This window comes from Schistocerca americana, chromosome 1 (genome assembly GCF_021461395.2).
Source record: "Schistocerca americana isolate TAMUIC-IGC-003095 chromosome 1, iqSchAmer2.1, whole genome shotgun sequence".
Classification (NCBI taxonomy): Eukaryota; Metazoa; Arthropoda; class Insecta; order Orthoptera; family Acrididae; genus Schistocerca; species Schistocerca americana.
Window position 1 is genome coordinate 763,128,562 of NC_060119.1, and position 21,815 is coordinate 763,150,376.

The following is a 21,815-nucleotide window of genomic DNA, read 5'->3' on the forward strand; positions in this document are numbered from 1 at the left end:
CGGTAGTAGCCCTGATGTAAATTTTGTGTGATTTCCTGACATCTCTCCAGACGAATTCCGACTCGCTTTCCTTGAAAAAGAAAGAGGCTAGGCCGCTCTCTCTCTCTCTCTTTCTCCTCCAAATTCGTATGCGCTTCTGTGACTTCATTGATGACGAGACGTTAAACAATAACTTTCTTCGTTATTTTTGTCATCCATATTGTAACGTCGATTCCGTTGAGACGCAAAATTTTGACGATTATGAAACACGTGAAAACAGAAAATCTCTACTTAGCAGTTGCAGTGATGACAAAGCATTCAGCTATTCTAGATTAGTGGCCAACAGAGTGTTAAGAGGAGATAACAGTGGTTCAGATGAGCAAGGTGGGTTCATGAAAATCATTTGAAATAACCCTCCGCTCTGTGCACAAAACATACTGCTTTTCCTCTTTATCGTACGTTAAGTCAACTTTGTACCAACACTGCCTGTTGAAAAGTACCGAAAACCTTGTCATAGTAAATGATCGTATATGTCCTGTGTCGTGTCTGCATTACAATGTAGTTGTAAACATGAAGTGATCCAAGGAGTAACAAAGGCGGGGGGGCATACAACAACAAGATTCGCATAGCAATTGCGTAATCGTTTAGTTTCTTTCTGTCCTGGAATGGACATAAAACCAGCAAGTGACGAAAGAATAGGCTAACTTACTCAAGAGTAAAGCATTAGTGGAAGACTAAAGCATTTTATCCCTTGCAAGTAATCGTAATCAATCCAGGGCAGATGGCTGGTCCACCCAACCGCTCTGTCTGCGCGTGTGCATTGGCGATTAGCGAAACATTCATCCGTGAGCGCTATAATGACAACCGAATGAGTCAAACAGCTTAACTAATCTGTGTGTGACTCATTTGTTTGAACTCCTATTCTAGCGCCAGTTGCTCACTGTGGAAAGACACAAACAACTCTTCAGACCTCGAATCAACGCTACTGGCATTTCACAAACAGTTACCGTTTAATGAGCACGAGAGTAGGCATAAAAATATTATTGCCCACTCTGTAAAAACTAAATATCGCACTCTACAAAGAGAATTAATGAAAGTTTGTGCTTCACCGATGATGGTCTCGTCGTTGACGTATCATTAAACCCTAAACCTATATAATTTTCGTTTGAAAATTTACAAAAAGTTATAGAGAAGTTTCAGTTTCAGTTGATTTTCCGCTGTATACTTGCCTCGTTCACGGCTGTTACATCGGCAAGACCAAATTTAGACCTGTGGCAATACTCTATGTAAGAATACAAACAGCCGCATCTATTGTTTTTAATCGTATTGAGATTGCAACAAATTTGCCTTGCGAAGTCAGGTTACGGCCTTGGGTAATTATACGGGGCGTGTAGTGACGCTTTTATGTCAGGGTTCGAGAAATGGGGGTGCCGTCATAAGCCTTAATTTGTGAAGTATGAAGCAGTCGCGACGGAGAAACTTACCATGATTTGATTCTGTTTTAAATATGTTGTTTTAACCGTTAAAATCACACATTGCTTGTTTCTTTTTAGTGGAATAAACATTTTTAAAATAGACTTTATTAGCCCAGAGGAGCGAAAATTCACTCTCAGCCCTGTGTTTCTTATATGGTACTTGGAAATATTTTACTTGTATTGTGACATATTTTCCATAAATTTCTGTTAGATGTCTTACTTCTTTTACTACTTTTGTGTGTGTACTTCGTTGGAAGGTGCATAGTCAACGATGGAAATTTCTACAAGCTGTTGTAATGCCTAAGAAATGATAGCTGTTACTGAGAACCAGCGCAGACCAAGTTTCTATCCGCAGTAGATAAAACGGAAGAAACAACATTGATAGTAACTAAAGGAAATAAATGTGTTATAGCATTAAGAAGAAACAATGAAAAATCATGTGGGTAGAAAGGACACAAAATAAACATGAAAGAAAGAATTTGCGTTGACTGAAATAAATGTGGCTTTTCACATGTGTTCCCGAAGACAGTCACGATTTAGATTCGTAATATTTAGGCGTAGCCATTCTAAAACATTTACGACTTATCGAGTCTTTCAAGCAACACACACTACCAGCGAAAAAAGCGTTTGGGTTGTCATTGTAAATGAAAAGTTGTTTAATTTTTATTTGTGTGATTAAGTATAAGCTATCAGACTTAATTAAAAGTACTATTTTCAGTTTCAAAAAGACTCGTAGTTACCTCATTATTACGGTCGATAAAAAGGTGAAGAATATTGATCGTACAAAACATACTCTCCCCTTTGTGTAACATAACTTATCGAATACCTTGTTTCAATATGTTTAACTATTTGATAAGTATTAAGCTGCCTTCATTAGTGGGAGAGTTTATAGATTTGTATTCGTAATTAGCAAGCGTAATTAGTGCCGAGAGTGTTACTCAGTGATGTGCATTTAATAGAATATATGCGAAACAACCTAGGTTGCACGCCATGTGTGCGAGTTGTATTGAAGTATCTTTCCACTAACCATTCCTCAAATCCCAATCCGACAACACTGTCACCCCTGGGTATGAGAACAGCATCGCAGTGACTTACGTTCCTAATCGTCCTTAGAACCGAACTATAACGTTTTATGAGGAACTCAGTGACATGAAAATCGCCCAACTGCGTCCCTTCTACATGTCCCGTCTTCTGTCTGCCATGTCGGGGAAGGATGCGAATCTGGAATGAATGTTGTCAAACTCCCCGGTGCCTGAGAGGGGTACAGATTTTTTGTTCCCTTCAGTGCTACCTCAAAATACGTGTTTTGGGCAGTCCTACCTATCTCACATGTTGCGGAAATAGCCACTCAAATAACAAAAAGCAGCTTGCATATATCACACTTCATGAAGCAAACGCCAGTAGAAAGCAGGAAACTTGTTAGCGATTAAAAGTAATGATACATTTTTCGCTCCATTATTTCGTCTAATCTTTCATGAAACTCTTTCTAGGTGGGGACACTTTCGTTATCGCATTTTAGTGCAGTCAAGCGAGAAATTTACAAACCTACCTTGCCTTTACCACAGTAGATCTAATTACCAATGTCAGAAATCAAAAACTTATCTTTAATACTGTCAAAATATTGGTATTAAACGTAGATTAATGTCGCGTCCGAGTATAAGAGGGAGAATTCGAAAGTTACGGTTCGGCTACTCTGTTAATTTCTCTTCGTTGTAAGCCGTGGAACGTGAATATCATATGTAAGTTAATTCAAGACCCTTCTAGATACCATTCAAGGCTGTATTCCATTGAAGCCACCCCCAAACTTTTTGTTACTCGATCCTAACCGTCATATCAAGGCTCGGCCTTAATATGCGTACTACGTTATGTTGATAAATTTTACTTTGGGACCCACTAATCAAAACTGAATGAAACAAAATTTTTGTTCTGTACGCATTTCTCCTTTATTCTTTGCAAGGCATCTCTAGTGGCAGATCTCTTGGATGTTGATCTGCACGTTGTGTGTGTGTGTTTTTTTTCCCCTTTGTTGTCGATCTTGTTCTTTTGAGTGCCATGTGAAATTTCCGTTTCATACTTCACAGCACTAGGAACTGAACACTCCGTTACAAGAAGAAGAACAGCGTTAACCAAGGAACAAAAACAGAACATGTGTATTACCATCCACAAAATCTGCCATTGTAGATGTCTTGCAAAGAATAAAGGCGAAACACCTATGACACAAAAACTGTATTTCGTTTAGTTGTGATTAGACGGTCCCAAAGTAAAAATTATCAGCATACCATAATATTATAAGCAACCGAGGACGACAGGATTACAGAAATTGAAGATGTATCCTCTACATGCTTGATGATGATGATGATGATTGGTTTGTGGGACGCTCAACTGCGCGGTCTTCAGCGCCCGTACAAAGTCACAATCTTTATACAGTACAATCTAGCCACTTTCAGAAATGATGATGAAATGATAACACAAACACCCAGTCCCCAGGCAGAGAAAATCACGAACCTGGCCGGGAATCGAACCCAGGAGCCCATGATCCAGAGGCAGCAAAGCTAGCCACTAGACCACAAGCTGCGGACTACCTGTTTGAAAAAGATAACTGGATGCCAGCAGTTCGAAAAATGGTTGACTTGAGTATTCAAATCTGTGTGAAGAGTATTCAAAACGCTTCTTGATAATTTAAATTCTGTAATGCGGAATTGAAAAAAGACAGTCAATATATTATCTTTTGGGGTGGCTCGTCCGCCTCAGAGCTTTTAACTACAAGCCACGATGCCATCTAGCCATCCGCAACATCAGGGCCGTCCATGGATAGATCCCTCCCCTGCTGAGAACTTGATTATCTATTACGACTCAGGAAAGGCTGAAAGCTACATTTTATATCCACGTGCAACCGTTTAGAGCTGCTAAGAGTGACATTCTCGCATTTCAGTATTTGTCCCGCGTGCGTAGCTGATCCAGCCTATGCGTTTCCAGAGGACACCCGTCGGAATGAGAAGTTACACAGTCCCCAGGGCGATGCTTCAGGCAGCTCAGTGTGGTGTGCTTTGTGTACTGTCTGCGATACAAATGGCTTGTCCAGCCAAGCGGTCGGCAGGCGTGCTTTACTGCCGAACGACGGTCCCATCACAGCGGGCGCCCTGCACTGCTGAGCCACAATGCTCACGTCACACTGAAATATGACGCGCTCCGGGGAAAGGAAAGGCGTTTTGAAATCTTGATAGCACTCTGGAATAATTCTAAAAGGAACTGCATTGACGCAGGTCAATAAACTTTCGACTGGCGTAGAAAGCAAGCAGTAAGGAGGAGCAACGCAAACGAAGTGCTTGATTCATTTTTCTGTGCGCCGACTGCGTAAACGGAAACATGACATGAGTCTTTTTGCTTTGACGTTCTGTCGAGTACAATAGGTGGTAGCTGCGGCGTTCATTCGCCAATTCATTGAACTGTCGACGAAGTGGCTTCCGGTAAGCAGAGGATGTTTGTCAAGTTTGCTCTCTTCCTTCATGTTTTGAAGCGCTGACGCGTGTGAGGTCTTTAGCAACTAAATTCAAAACTGATTGCACATCGTCTTCGCCATCTGATGAGATGCGGTCGTGCTGTTCTCATTTGTTAAGAACAAGCAGCGGATCATTGTACCATCATTATTTGTGTTCGCTGTTCTTAAATGCTCGCCGGTCGCATTAACAGTTGTTTTAATTGGCGCAGGATGATGAAGCTTAGAGCAACGTCTAATTTGTAAGTGGTGGGCAGCCATGAATTGCTTTTAATTGCGGCCAAATAAAGGTGCCCGTACAAGAGCTTAATGGCAAATGCGAGAGCCATAGATCAAACCCCATTAATCTTTGGACAGCAGGCGTCGCACAATTTAGAATTATTTATGACCTCTGTCGCGAAAACGCTTAAATCACCCGTATTAACGGCTGGAGTGACTGCACTGTCAATAACTACCATTGAAGACTAAATAAATCTGCACGCCTCACTATTGTCGCTTATATAAAGAATTAGACTTTTATAGCCAGAACGCCGCCGGCACAGGGCACTTAAAGCTTAGCGTTCTTGTTATTTTTATTAATCTGACTTTTTGTTGTTATGTGGTTTCATGACACACAAAAGGGGATTTTTTCGTTCCATATAATTCCTATTTCTTTAGCCGCAGTGGTCAGAATTGTATTAAATTAACTGTGTAGCGTTTGATACCTAAAATATTTCGCGTAAAATACAGAATTTCTCGGTGCGTAAATTGAATTTCACACTAGCTGTCACAATGCTTTAAAAAGTTGCAAGCACGTATCGTTTAACATCAGGCGCGCGCGCGCACACACACACACACACACACACACACACACACACACAGGTTAAAATATGTAAAATTTGAAACTTTTCCTTTAGATGTTGCAAACTGGCCAGAATACAATAGAGGTGGCCGGGAGCTTAAACAGACATTTCTAGAGAAATGAAGAGTCTTGATGACGTCGAAGCCGTTAGAGGCGAAGCTGCGCCCTTCGCACTGTCGTTGAACTACTTTGTTAAATGAACGAGATTTGCAGCTGCAGCTGCAGTCAAGTTTTTAAAACCACCGTAAAATAGTAATGGGACAACCGAGTGTTTTAACAACCGATCGGCCAGTCGATTGTTTTTTTCTGGCGGCCACGACAACTGTATATACATGTTTTTCACTCGCTCTCCTGGTTTGAGCTGTTCCACTTAATGTGAGACAACCGACTAAGACAAGTCTCTGACGATTACTTCAGTTATATGAATTTTTTCATTCAGTCTTCGGATAGGAGTGTTTTCACTGACACAGCCTTTTCGGTTAGAGATGAGCGATGGCTAAGGTTGCCAACTTAACTTCTCAGAGACAAATAATGTATCTTATTTTAGGAAGAGATAAATAAAAAGTATATTTTTAAAAATGAAGTATTTAGAATTTATGTATTTGTTTACGTAAATATGGTTTTTTCGTACGGATGTTTTTAATATAAATTTTTGATTGGCTTTGAAAGTTTAATGGCGGTTCCTGTATTGTAAATTTATACTTAAACAAAAAACAATTCCATTTTAGTTTAAATATATAGACGCTCTTGTCCCTCTCTTCCCACCAGTTTGCACCCGTCACCGATAATATCCTCTTTCGTAAATACTGACGTGACGTGAACAGAAAACATATAGGATACAATTTTTCTTATTTGTTTGGTGACTTAAATTTTGATGACTTAAATTTTTTTAACCATATACTGCCACTAGTCGGAAGTAATTTTTTGTGAAAAATAACTGTGATCATACATTAAATTTTCTTTGAATTATTTTAAAAACCACAGTTTCAGAGACTGAACAATCCGTGCAGATACTGAATACTTCATTGAATTTATCATGAGGATAACTTTTTATCCAGTCGTATAACAGCTCCCAACCATACTTGCAGTATGTAAAAGTCAAGATTGCAATGTCTTCATAGAAACGTTGAGTTGACGGGGGGTGCCCTGTTTCTGTGCAGATGAACTCGGTAGTCTATCAGTTTCCCAGTGGCTACAGTACTATTTACACTTGTTGCACGTCCAGAAAAAAATGTTTTAAACTCTTGTCAGTATTTTCGGAAGTGTACCGAACAGCTGCGTATACAGTGCCCAGAACAGCAGACTGCAGTTTTTACTGTCTAGTAAAGTGTGCTGTGGCTGTCAAGAACTCTTGCGCATTTATGTTGACCGGGATGTCCAGCGGGACATATTTGATTTCAGCCTGTTTATTGCTGATAACTTCCCTGATTTCAAGACCATGATCATTTAACAGTTTTTGTGTCAGGGGTCTTCCTGGGATCCAGAGAATACTCAAGTGCCTAAACTAGTCCCATAAATGTGCCATTATCAAAGAAAATGGTAGATAATGCACAGCCACAGTATAACGAGTAGGTTGTCAATATCTGTAAGTTTGTCACTAGATAGTTCTTTTACCTTCATAGCACCAAAAACCATCGCTCGCGCTGATATTTTTTTCGACTGTGGGGCAACAGTACTTGGCCAATTGAATGGGTGGTTTGCTCCTGTTGTTTCGGTCGTATAATTTTTTGTGAATTCGGGTTTTATATCGGCCGTACCTGCTATATACGCGAACGTGGCAGTGCCGACAGAGGAATAGGCACACACAGTGACGCCAGAAGCGGAAGAGAGAGACTTGCTGTTATCAACGGGTTGGGGCCAAGTTCCCGAATGAGCCATATACTGGCAATGCATCCAGTTCGAGTTATCCATTATTTAACTAGATGAACCGTAGAAACGTATTTTCTATTTACCGATTTTACAGACCGCAATATCTGTCAGTTTTTGTGTAAAATTCCCACGCAAGTGAGCGAATCGGCATTTTGATCCGGACAGAGTTCATTATTTAGTAATTGCACTATTGAGAAATACGAACGGAAAATTGAACTAAAAGTCACTTACTGGCTCAAAATAAAAAGCAAATATCTGAACAACAATAACGTAACTGAGTACAGTCAACAATTATGATTAAAGAACACCAAAAACGATCGATTTTTTCCACTCCCATCAGAACTGAATGCGCCAGGGGCAGAACTCTTGCGCCAGGGGCAGAACTCTTGTTTGCTATTGAAGAACTTAGATATATACATTCGTTTGTATTATCTGTACACTTATACCGGTTTGTCACCAGAAATAATCTCTGTTTTAACAACTGTTCAGACAAACTTAATAAACTAAGAAGAGTTGTGCATAAAACTAATGAAATATCCTTCGTTGTTTCATGTGCTTTAAATAAATTCCGTAAAAGTCCGAGTTCAAATTTATATCAGTATATATGTGAAGAAATACACGTAGCCTCCAAGGGCAGGGATTTTGATAACTGTCGTGGGCAGCTGCACTGCTTTTGCAACAATTAAAAGGTATTTTGAGATTGTGAACAAATGAGGGATGAAATGTATGTCACGTCATTCGCCCTCGAGCAGGGTCAATATTTTTTCGCACCGAGCGAGGTGGCGCAGTGGTTAGCACACTGGACTCGCATTCGGGAGGACGACGGTTCAATCCCGTCTCCAGCCATCCTGATTTAGGTTTTCCGTGATTTCCCTAAATCGCTCCAGGCAAATGTCGGGATGGTTCCTTTGAAAGGGCACGGCCGATTTCCTTCCCAATCCTTCCCTAACCCGAACTTGCGCTCCGTCTCTAATGACGTCGTTGTCGACGGGACGTTAAACACTAACCACCACCACCAATTTTTTTCGCGAAAACTAATTTTGTAGTTTTCTCCTCCTAATTCCGCTCGTCAGCAGGCGTTTCTTTGGACACGTATGTTTTAATTTAAAAAAATTATGTTGATGTTACTCAATTAAAAGTGTCTTGTTCTGACTATGAACAACTCCCACAGTAACGCAATGCAGACTTTCTTTGTGGCAAACACGAATTTTAATTATTCAATTTGTGTGCCTGAGCTTGTCCCTGTACCCGCATTTTTGTCCGATAGGTTTTCTGTATCAAGGCCATCCATCAGTGTAACCTTATTAGCTGGTTGCAGCGTAACACGTTTTTACGTTTGTATTTATTTATATCCAAGGTTGTTAACAATGTGACAGTGGACTGATCTGTCTTTCTCGGGGACTGATGCAGCTATTAGCCAATAAAAACACGCAGAGCGCGGCGTATAAAAATATTCCCAGCGGGGGGAGCACGTGTAATAAAAGCTTGTCGCGCTAAAATTAAAAACAAAACGAAGCCCGCGGCTAACACGTCAGTAATTATCAGGCGGCGACCGCAGTGATAGGGTCGCCCACGCGGCCCGCCCCAAAAACTGCGGCCCGCGGAAAAATGCAGGCTGCGCGGCCACCAGGGACCCGCGGTCCGCAAAAAGCCGCCACCGCGCCATCAAACTGTACACCTCCCTGCGGCGCCGTTCCGTAATGAGTGCCAAGCCGTGGGGAGTTCTGACCGAAATTCTGTGTCACCAGGTTCATTGCAACCACTTACTGAAGAATTCCCCGTACCTCTTATCGTGATTGCATTGCAAGTCAGTTTTGGTTTGCAGTAGAGCTATGCACACTGTAACACTTCTCCTCGTGCCCCTAGTTTAGAACGTTTATTTAGTAGTCGTAGTTTTTGTCGCAAATTGTCAAAAGTATTCGGACATCTAGTAGTGGACATTGTTATGGGATGTGTTCACCCTTCGCCTTCATGACGACTTGAACTCCGTTGGGGACACTTTCGGTGAGGTGCTTGAATGCCTGAGGAGGAATGGCAGCCTGTTTTTCCTCGAGAGCCGAAACCGGAGCAGTTAGTGGTGGGCCGGCCGCGGTGGTGTAGCGGTTCTGGCGCTGCAGTCCGGAACCGCGGGACTACTACGGTCGCAGGTTCGAATCCTGCCTCGGGCATGGGTGTGTGTGGTGTCCTTAGGTTAGTTAGGTTTAAGTAGTTCTAAGTTTTAGGGGACTAATGACCACAGCAGTTGAGTCCCATAGTGCTCAGAGCCATTTGAACCACTTTTTTTAGTTAGTGGTGATGTTGAATCTTCTGACCGACTCTTTCTGCATTTACTGCTTCTACACTGATAACAAGACACTCCCCGCTTTCTTTTATAATGACGGGTTCGCCTCTCGTGGCATCTAGCGGCCGATGCCGCATTGCATTGGGATCTCCGTATACTTTTGATCAGATAGTGTACATAGTTGCGCTGAAGAAGTCACGAAGAGGTAAAAGGGGTAGGATAAGGTCTGTGACAGTGCGACACCAGCCCGTGTTACGATCTTTTCGTATAGTTTACAGCATTGTTCGTTGAAATTTAACATATTAGTATAACGTCCGCGTTACCAGAGGCTTTTGCGAGGCCCACGGGAAAGACAGGCCGCAGCGCGTACGTCGCGAAGAGAGTCCTGATCTCGCTCGCTCGCTCGGCTCAGCAAATGAAATGCGTTTCTAAACCTGTTAACTCGCAGCTGGGCGTGTAAGTACTAACGAGAATTGCATCTTCCACTGGAATCTGCTATTATGAAGTCTTACTGATTAACAGCGCTACAGGAAAATATAATTTAAGATCAATACTCGATGTAAATGGTATAACGCCGTGTTTATAGGATTTAGTCTCTTCTGCTTAACAGTACTCATTTCATGCTGGAAGTGGTGCCCTATGAAACTTATAATCATTTTAGCATGATTTTATTTTATTGTACGCCAGTACAGCCGTAACAAATTATAAGTGGGCCCTTGAACTTCCCATCATTGTAGGACTAATAACAATAAGATTCCATAATAGCGGATTCCAGTAGAAGATTCAGGTTTTGTTTGTACGGACACGCCTAGTTACGAGTTAACAGATGTAGAAACGTAGTTTGTCTGCTGATCTGAGCGAGCGTGCGCGGGACTACCTTCGTGACGTACGCGCCGCGGTCTGTCTTTCTCGTAGGCCTCGGGTTTTTGTGACTGAAGTCACTGTCTATTTTGCAACAACTTCTGCCTGACAGTACTTGAGACCACAGTCACACTCCGTTTTATCTTAGCAGTATTAATGTCACCCTGGTTAGTTTCACACTGGAATATTGCCCTTCAAAATCATTGAGGCTTGAATCACTCACCGTTTAATACAACTGCGGTTTTCTATCACCTGCGCATGGTTTTCAACCCTAAACACGTGAGCTACTACACTTAAGAAGTCATTTCTGATATCTCGTTCCTTTGATCTGATTGAATAATATTTCTCTTTTTAACGCAGCTTTCACTTCTAATCTTTCTTCGACATTTGTCTCATTTTTTGTATTCACCATAACTTTTGTTTAGTTTCTTAGAAAATGGCGTTTGCTGCTACCAGCCACTATTTTCTTGTATTTATTTCATGCGCGATGCGCTCCTGTCAAAGTCAAAGGAAATAAATACGAACAAGATACAAGACCAGCACTAACGTTCGGTCCAGAATGCTGGGCCATGCTCAAATCAGACGGAGGAAGCTCCATATTATGCAGACACAATTAATTGCGCGATAACAGTGGTGTTGTTACCGATGACAGTGCCACTAAACCGAAATTACTCAGCACGATTTTCCGAAATTCTTTCGCCAAAGAAACCGAAGTACATATTCAAGAATTCTGATCAAGAAAGCTCCAAATGAGAGTAGCTTAGGAGTAGATATCCTCGGTGCAGCGAAGCAGCTTTAATCACGTAATAAAGATCAGTCTGCCGGGCCAGATTGTATAGCAGCTATGTTCCTTTCGTGGAACGTCGATATAACACCTCCATACATACCAGCCACATACAACTACTCACTGCTCGCTCCACGAAAGACCCGCGTCTGAAAACTGGAAAGTTGCACTAGTCATGCCAGTACTCAAGAAAGGAAATACGAACGGTCCACTGGATTCCAGACCAATATCAAATGGTTCAAATGACTCTAAGCACTATGCGACTTAACATCTGAGGTCATCAGTCCCCTAGACTTAGAACTACTTAAACCTTACTAACCTAAGGACATCACACACATCCATGCTCGACGCAGGATTCGAACCTGCGACCGTAGCAGCAGCGGGGTTCCGGACTGAAGGGCCTAGAACCGCTCGTCCACAACGGCCGGCGGACCAATATCACTGTAGTCGATTTTCAGTAGGATTTTGGAACATATACTGTGTTCGAACATTACACAGTACCTCGAAGAAAACGATCGAACGACACATCGTAAGCACGGATTCAGAAAATGTCGCAGTTTATTAAAGTAAAGTAATGAGTGCTGTCGGCAGGTAGTCTCAAGATGATTCCATAGCTCCTCATAAACGACTATTAATAAAATTGCGTAATTATGGAATATCGTCTTCGTTGTGCGACTGGATTCGTGATTTCCTGTCAGAAAGGTGACAGTTCGTAGTAATTGACGGAAAGTAATCGAGTAAAAGAATAAGTGGTATCTGGGGTTCCCCAAGAAAGTGTTATAGGCTCCCTGCTGTTCCTAACCTCTACAAATATTCAGAAGACAATCTGAGCAGCCTTCTTAGATTGTTTGCAGACGATGCTGTCATTTACCATGTATTAAAGTCATCAGGAGATCAACAGCAGTAGCAAAGTAACTTAGACGCGATATCTGTGTGATGTGAAACGCGGAAATTGACTCTAAATAACGAAACGTCTGAGGTCATCCACTTGAGTTCTAAAACGAATCTGTTAAATTTCGGTTACACGATAAATCGTTCAAACCTGAAGGCTGTCAAGTCAGTTAAATAACCTGTGGATAACAATTACGAACTACGTAAGTTTGGACGGTCACATAAATAGTGTTGTGGGGAAAGCGAGCTAGATACTGCTTTTAATGGAGAAACCACTTGGAGGACGCAACATGTTCACTAAAGAGACTGCGTACATTGCGCTTTTCCGCCCTCTTCTGGAATATTGCTGCGCTGTATGGGATCCGTACCAGATAGGATTGACGGAGGCCATCGGAAAAGTTCAAAGACGGCCAGGACGTTTTGTACTATCGCAAGATGGGGGAGAGGGTGTCACATATATGATAAGACAATTGGAGTGGCAGTCGTCAGAACAAAGGCGTTTTTTGTTGTGGCTAGATGTGTTTACGAAATTTCAGTCATCTTTCTCCTCCAGAAGTGTGTAATGGTTCGGTGCCAGCTACTTAAGTGGGAATTGCAGAGTAGTCACGTAGATGTAGATGTGCCTGTAGATGGTACTCTGGTCTGGACGAGTAACCTTAAAGGGCTGAGTAAGCAACGTCCACGTCCGGGGCTGGCGGTAGTAAAGCTGTGAGGACGGGTCGTGAGTCGTACTTGGGTAGCTCAGAAGGTAGAGCACTTGCCCGCGAAAGGCAAAGGTCCCGAGTTCGAGTCTCGGTCCGGCACACAGTTTTAATCTGCCAGGAAGTTCCACAAAGATATGTTACCTATTACTAACAGAGATATGATAGTACTGATAGTTACACCGCAACACGCTTTCGTAGGGACTGTTGGCTCCTACTCGCTCAGTTTGAAATGTCTGTCTCCCTAAGAACCAGGCCGCCCGATCGATGTGATATGCTTACAGATGAATGTTTACCTCATGGACTGCACGTTATAGGAGGAGCACCAGTATATCTAAGGCTGTGCTTAATTTTAGAGCTTTTGCAACACGTCCTATTTTACTTCCCGACTGCAGACTTTTTGTAGTCCTGTCTTTCGTCTGATTGGAACAGTTTTCCATTCCATTACAAATTTTACCAAATTTTCTTTTCCATACGTGCGGCGTCAGTTATCTGTGTAATCTACACGAATCGAATCCTTGTCGTCCCTTGCTGTTTCTCACCCAGGCCACAATCACCATTGCGATGTTAAGAGAATATTTGTTTCTGATTGCTTTGTTTGCTTTGACCCATGTTCCATCTGCCATTCCCTAGTGAATTCTTCAAAGATTTTACCACAGACTTCATACTTGTTTTGTTCTAAGTTGCCACTAGATATTACACAGAAAATAATAGGCTGGACTCGTGTTCGAGAAGAGCGAAACTGAAATTCCCTTCTGGTGATTGTGGCCGTATGGTTAGAGGCGCCATGTCACAGACTGCGTGGCCTCTCCCGCCGGAGGTTCGAGTCCACCCTCTGACATGGGTGTCTGTGTTGTTCTTAGCATAGGTTAGTTTAAGTTAGTTTAAGCAGTGTGTAAGTCTAGGGACCGATGACCTCTGCAGTTTGGTCCCTTAAGAACTCACAAACATTTTAACACTTTCGGGCGATTGTGACTTAGTTTCCTATGGTTTTTGTAAATAGCTTCAGACGAAAGCTGGCATTGTTCTGTCAACAACGTCGTGGCCACTTTCCTTTTCTGTAGACGTCCATTCTGAGTTTGTCCTCGTCTCTAATTACCACGACGTGGACGGTGCGTTTAACTCTAACCTCGCTGTTTTAACATTTCTTCATTTCCCTTATCATTTGCCTCTTCAGTTTCTAACATCGTCCTATAACACTGGACCAACTGGAGGCCCCAAAGTGAAGAAGATTAAGTCTCTTAAGTAACATTGACCAACTGTATCGTTTTAGTGCTGTTGTGTCCCTAGACTTCAACAAGAAGTTGGTGATGACAATGGTCGTAGTAGCTACAGCATTTAGTGTATGTTTCTAAGATTGATCAGCTATTAGTGCGAACATTTCAGGTAAGAGCTAAGTGCGACGCACGGATACGAATTGAAGTAAACAAATATCTGTAACCGGTAACTTTTTAGTTGCAGTCTTTGAAGAAAACTTTTGTTTACCTTATTAAATTGTCTAGTACAGTTCGTTTAAGGAACTCACCAATTTTCCCTTTAACGTTAAGTGAAGATTACCAATCAGATACACATTATTTTGTATTAGAATATTTGCGTATTGACTGTAACGATGTAAGATAAAATTGACTGTACAATAGCTCAATCTCAGGTTGAATTCTCTTACTCGTAAATGATAAAATCTGTCTATGAAGAGTAATGACCAACAAATTACGTCATTTTTTAAAGTATTTGGATGCAAAATGGTTCCGAACCACGATACTACAGCCTCAGGCGACCAGGTTGAACTTGCGGTTGATACGTAGGAAGAAGAACCCTTTACAGAGTACGCGAAGTGTACGTTGGAGAAAGTAATATGTTCTGTCACTTGTATTGGAACATAACCTCTCAGAATTTTGAAAGCAAGGTTCTCTTTTGATGCCCAAAGCCTTACTGGTAGCGTTTCTCATTGCTTTGAGTGTCGAACGCTGAATAATTAAATCCTTGACTAATCGCGCACCTATATCTCCCCCCCCCCCCCCCCAAATCTCTCCCCTACATCTTCCCTTAGCCCAACTTTATAAAGATCCGAGTCGACAAGACACACTCGCAGAACGTAAGCTATCCTGTATCCCGCAACAGTTGTCTAATCACTTGACGTTCCTGTATATACATATGTCATCGACGAACATCCGCAGAGGGCTTGTAATGTTGTCAGTCAAGTCAGTTACATGTACATGACGGAATGCAATACATTCCTGGACATGTAGTCCAATTAGCCAGCGTCTAGTACAATTGGTCAGCGTCGTTACGTTGCCCAGATCGGCTAACAAAATTGTATTTACTACAACTTCGCCACTCTGCTCTTTGTTTTAAGACACCATAGATTGTTGAAGAAGTGAGCAATAGTCAATAGGATACCAGCCCGTTAATGATCAACAGCAAAATGTGCGAACTAACTATGAATAGGGATCGAAGTGGACTGGAAACTAGAATACTGATAATGTATGCTACAAATAAAGCTTTTAATGGTAACACATTGACTCCATCAGTTTGGAATTCAGTGAATTGTTTGAATGTGAGACATTGTTTTCTGTAATGATTTTCTTCTTGGTGTGGGATTTTATGTGCTTAGAATAGTTATTCTGACCTAGCTCTTGAAAAAATTGTGATTTTTCTTTTCTTGCTGCATGAGATGCTTCTGTTAATTTATCATTTCATCCTATACGCTCTTTGAGACTTCGCTTCTTAGGATTACCTTGTGGTCACTAATATCATGATACGACAATGGAATAGTGTCCATTCATCTTGGCGAGATATCTCATTGTATTGTCTCCTGTTTCAGGGTGGAGCAGAAGACGAGGACTCCGTGTCCCTCACATCGGTAAGTGAGCGTCCTTCAATGAAAGATGTTCCATCCTCTTTTCTGCTGTGTATCAGAACTATGTGACTTACGTAAGGTTCTAAATTTATAACATGCATTATACCAGAATAATAATACTCAGGAAACACTGCTGTCATGCTGCTGTAGAAACAGCATAATTTTGCAGTGGAAGAGTCAGAACATTAAGACTATGACTTGTCGCAACTTGAAATTTAATTTCCTTTGTGCTTTGCCTACTGAACTTTTCGAAATATTAATTTGTACCTATTGTTCATGGCGTTTGTTCTAAAAGTTGATTACGGTTTTAACAAAATAATGTTGCTCGCCCCACCACACATAAAAATTATGTAACATAATGGGAAAAGGCTCCTGTTGTGCTCAAAATGTGTACTCTGTTATTTTGGTATGCGGAATATCGTGTGGTCGATGTACCGTTAATGAACGATAACTGCCAAACTAATTTCGCTAAATATTTTTGTGTGAACTCGTATATGGATTGAGATATCAATGAATCATCCCTCGCGGTGATGGCTATCACGATTGTGTTCTTAGCGCACAATTTGAAGAAAACCTGCGCGGATGTCAGTGTCTTGAAACTTAGATGCCTTGCCTTCTCTGTTGAAAAACTGAGAGGAAACTCCCGCACCGATGGCTCTGTTTACCCACTAAGCGTAGCGATGAGTTCCGATGAAACACCGCGATGATGCGGGTTGGTTGACTGGCAGCATCTAAAGAAGGAATCCTCCGGATCAATGGTGCCGCAGTGGGACTTAACTATTCAGGCTGCATCGCCTGTCCACTCCCTTATACTTCATTCTGGCGGCCGTGTTTCTGCAGTCGGAACGACCCTCTGTCTTCATACAGGGACTTTTCTACTTCTCTTTCGGCATTCACGGGAACATTGCGTATCCTCGTGCACGCTATGCATCCGAGATCCCAAACAACCTGCTTTGCGGGATTCCTCGGCTGGTGCGGTCTGCCCCAGCCATGCCCCATATAGCAGCCCCTTCTCCTCTGCTACTGCCGCCAGCCTGGGCTACATTCAGAGTTTCACTTATAAAGTGAGGACGCGTGGAAGCGCCCTGCTCAGAATACCGTATCAATCTATTAGACGAACAACACTCGCGAAAAATGCGTGTACTCAAAAGATAACTTTGTTCCTTCAACATCATCGTTACAAACCAACGCATATCTTCGAATCCGCCCAAGTAGGAAGGTAAGTAACGTTTTACTGCTCAGGCAGTACAAGTCTCTCATTCCTGTGGGCCAGACTCTCCAACAAGCCTGCGTTGTATTTTCTGCTTTGTTGTTAGTGAAGTACTAATGCTATTACTGTAGTGCTTTTCCAGTCCGGAATATTAGACATCAGTGTCATCTTCATTAACTGAAGGTCTACCTAGAACATGAGGTGCTCAACGGTTCGCATGTGGCACTGTACTGTGTAGGTCAGTAACAACAAAACTGATACTTTCTGGCAGATTAAAACAGTGTGCAGGACCGGGGCTCGAACCTTCACTTTTCGCAATTGCTGTGAAGACGACTTGGGACGTCACTAGAGCATTTGCGCGCGAATAGCAAAGGTCTCGTGGTCGCGTCTCGTTACAGCATACTGTTAAAATATACCAGGAAGTTTGAGATCAGCACACCAAAATGAAAATTCGTTGCTGAAACTCCAAAACACGTTCTCTTACATATTTCTGATGTTTAGCTTTCCCGCGACTGACCCGTCGGTGCGGGAAGCTGGAATGAAAGACATTACATTACAATCCAGTACTACTAATCAGAAACATACGTCTGTTTTAGGTTACAATATGTAAAAATCTTTTATGTAAGTGTTGGGAAACATTAAGAAATCTTAGTGTTACGTGGAGAATGCTTTTTATTTCTTGTACTTCTTCCCATACCAACAACTGAATGTTGGAAAACTGAAAGTTAATTCAGTGTACATGTACAAGGTTTTTATAAATGGTTCAACGGTTATCGGGTAAATTTATTTCACAAAGTATCGCATTCAAAACAGATAATGACACATTGTATGGAAAAGTAAATTTTCAATTTTTTTACGCACTGTTACAAATGTTCCATGTGCTCTCCTCGTGTTACACCACGAACATCTACGCGGTAGTCACGTTCAACCCGTACGCGCTAGAGCGTGTTGCTGACGATATTCGCTTGCAGAGCAGTGAAGCGATCCTAGAGCTCAGTCACTGTAGTCGGCAGTGGTGGTACGTAAACACTGCATTGCCTTTCACGTATCCCTCCCTCGCAAAAAATAGAAAGAAAAATCGCAAACTGTAAGTGCCTTGGGGGCCACTTGAAGAGTGCTAAATCATTCTGAGCTCAACTTTCAATCCACCGGTAGGGAAGTTCCTCGTTCAGATGACAACGCACTAATCCATGCCAATGAGGCGGAGTTCCCTCTAGGTGAAATATGAAGTTCGGGTTATCCGCTGTCAGTCTACCAACATGTTTGGGTACATTGTACCCGTCACAGTTTTCCCAGGAAAACATTAGGGCCCGTACGCTTTGTTACGTGAAACGGCGTAGAAGTCATTCACCTTTCAAATCTTTCAGTCTCCACTGCAACGTTGAGATTTGCCCTGCCCCATTATGCGGACGTTGTGACCATTTGTGTGGAACATGTCTTCATCACTGCGCACGAGTCGGCGTGTAAATTCCTCATCTTTCATTATTTCCCGGAGTAGTTCAATGACATGAACAAAACATTAGGCCTAAAATATGCTCTCTTCATTGGTAATTAGTACACTCGAGTGTGGCCGCCCGGTTCTAGGCGCTTCAGTCTGGAACCGCGTGGCCGCTACGCTCGCAGGTTCGAATCCTGCCTCGGGCATGGATGTGTGTGCTGTCCTTAGGTTAGTTAGGTTTAACTAGTTCTAAGTTCTAGGGGACTAATGACCTCAGCAGTTGAGTCCCATAGTGCTCAGAGCCATTTGAACCATTTTTTGTGTGCTGTCTTTAGGTTAGTTAGGTTTAAGTAGTTCTAAGTTCTAGGGGACTGATGACAACAGATGTTCAGTACCATAGTGCTTAGAGCCATTTGAACGGTTTTTTTTTTTTTTTTTCACTCGAGTGGGTATTATAGATTTGAATGTAGAAGAGCTCAAAATCCGATGAATCATTTGTAAACACCTTGTATATATCGGCTGCTAAAAGAAATATGGAGGGATGGTTGATTTTGTACTGACCTTAGCTGTTAGACCGAGCGAGGTGGCGCAGTGGTTAGCACACTGGACTCGCATTCGGGAGGACGACGGTTCAATCCCGTCTCCGGCCATCCTGATTTAGGTTTCCGTGATTTCCCTAAATCGTTTCAGGCAAATGCCGGGATGGTTCCTTTGAAAGGGCACGGCCGATTTCCTTCCCAATCCTTCCCTAACCCAAGCTTGCGCTCCGTCTCTAATGACCTCGTTGTCGACGGGACGTTAAACACTAACCACCACCCACTTAGCTGTTAGGAAGTAGTCCTGCTTCACTTCTGAAAACTGCGTCGTAACACGCTTTGTTGGTTAATCAGTCCTACTTGCCTAGCAGTCATCGTAAATATATGGGCATACTTCCGTTTCCATAAAAATATCTATATCTGATATGTGGTTTGTCCTCGGACAGATTTATCAACATTTGTCATGTTGCCAGGAACCAAAGGCACGAGAGTGGCTGGTGGCAGCGGCACAGGGCAACCACATGAAGCTGGCCAAGCTAGCACAGGAAAACCCGCGCCTCGCGTCGCTCAGGGTAAGTAGCCTAGTGTGTGTGTGTGTGTGTGTGTGTGTGTGTGTGTCAGAGAGAGAGAGAGAGAGGGAGGGAGAAGCTGGAAAATGTAGTACGTAAGCAGCTCCATAACGAGGCGCGGTGAGATACGCTCCCGCCAATGGCGCAGCACAGAAGAGGCGCAAAACTGACCGGAGGGGGAAAAAAAACGAAAAAAAAAGATGGTTTAAGAATGAACCAGGACAGGTACGTGAGTTCTCCTATCCCTGGCGTTCTAGTGCTTTTAATAAGCAGCCTTTCCCTCGACAGGCAACTGTAAATGCGTGCCGTTGTCACAATGGCATTTTCTTCTGATAGCATCCTAAAGAAACGACTACCATCGAACAGGTTTCTACTATCACTAACATGGATTATGTTCAGGTGACGATGTTCTGGGAGTCTAAGCCGGGACCAATTTTATAACAACTCAGTGCTCAGTGTGCAAAAATTTGTTATACAGTATTAAATATAAAATAACATAACGTTAAATATTGTTATACATCGTTCAGTGAAATGACTAGTTGCCACCAAATGATAATATAACAAACGTAATCTGAAACACAGGCACATTCATGGTCACTGGTTTTAATCGGATTTTTTCCGATTTCTGCGACTGAGGACTGTAGCGATACATGACTGTGGAGAAATCAAACATAAAAGGTGGATGGGATATGTACTTCATTCGTTCCTCCAGCCAGTACTTTTGCTGCTCGTGAGTTTCAGCTGATACCGTCTACTGTGTAAACAAAAAAGAATTCCCGAATGAGCCTTTTGTGTCTAGTTAAAAATATTACAGGAGTTGTTATAGTCATTGTGCTAATGGACTGGTATACTTTGTTTATATTGAACTCTAGAATAAACAGACGTATGCTCTGCATGGCTCAGACTTCTGGTGACGTAAGAAACTGGCCTTAATTATGTATTCAGTATATTGTTATTCTGATATTGAAACTCTCACATCTCGGGTTGCATAATAAATCTTAATGTTCTTTGCTACTTTTGCTAAGCGTTTAATCCATGTAATTCTTGTATAAAATCTCACTGGATGGTCGGTTTCACTGTGCTAGATGTTTATCAAACCTACTTTCTTAATTACAGTTTGTTAATTTGCGTAGAAAACATTTAAGAAAGATAAGTTTTCGAGGGAAGCAGTAGTTTTGGCAGTTCTGCCATAGACGCAAGTTCTCGGTACAGGTCTGTCTGTAAGTGCAGCTACTGCCAGGTGATTTGTCGCAGTCTTAACGTGGTTCTGGCGCTGCAGTCTGGAACCGCGAGACCGCTACGGTCGCAGGTTCGAATCCTGCCTCGGGCATGGATGTGTGTGATGTCCTTAGGTTCGTTAGGTTTAACTAGTTCTAAGTTCTAAGGGGACTAATGACCTCAGCAGTTGAGTCCCATAGTGCTCAGAGCCATTTCTTAACGTGGGACATTATACCACACGGGAATTCTGTTGTATTTTCGGTAGTAGAAAGTCTAGAGCGACAAAATTTCCATAGTAATATCTTACATCTGTTTTGTTAACTATCAAGGAAGCCAAATAATAATTAGGATTTAATGCCTGCGTGTAGCCATAAACTTCGCTGAACTTCAGCGCTAGATAACGCACTCAAATGTAGAATAAAATGCAAACAGTATTACTTGTATAATAATAATTACGGTATGTTTCCAGAATGAAATTTTCGCTCTGCAGTGTAGTGTGCGTTGATATGAAACTTCCTGGCAGATTATAAACTGTGTGCCGAACCGAGACTCGAGCTCGGGACCTTTGCCGTTCGCCGGCAAGTGCTCTACCGCGATAGAGCACTTGCCCGCGAAAGGCAAAGGTCCAGAGTTCGAGTCTCGGTCCGGCACACAGTTTTAATCTGCCAGGAAATTTAATAATTGCGATAGGTAAGGAACTGCTTAAACACATTTGTAGCGCACTAGAGACTGGTGAAGCAGTGGGCTTTTGCAGTAGAATTTGGAGGAGTCTATGCCGGACGACTACACAGAACGGAAGTTCAAGTCAA

At 42.3% G+C, this 21,815-nt stretch overlaps 1 protein-coding gene across 7 annotated transcripts in view; it reads left to right on the forward strand.

Annotated features, from left to right (window-relative positions):
* Positions 1–21,815, forward strand: part of LOC124611694 (ankyrin repeat domain-containing protein SOWAHA) — a 607,140-nt gene that overhangs the window by 120,962 nt on the left and 464,363 nt on the right. For all 7 annotated transcript variants that reach the window (XR_006979504.1, XR_006979503.1, XR_006979505.1 and 4 more), the window contains 2 exons: positions 16,000–16,038; positions 19,693–19,791. Coding sequence is in view for 4 of the 7 variants with exons in the window: in XM_047140266.1 (XP_046996222.1) it covers positions 16,000–16,038; positions 19,693–19,791 (138 nt within the window). In the remaining 3 variants the exon portion in view is untranslated. The remainder of the gene's footprint in view (positions 1–15,999; positions 16,039–19,692; positions 19,792–21,815) is intronic.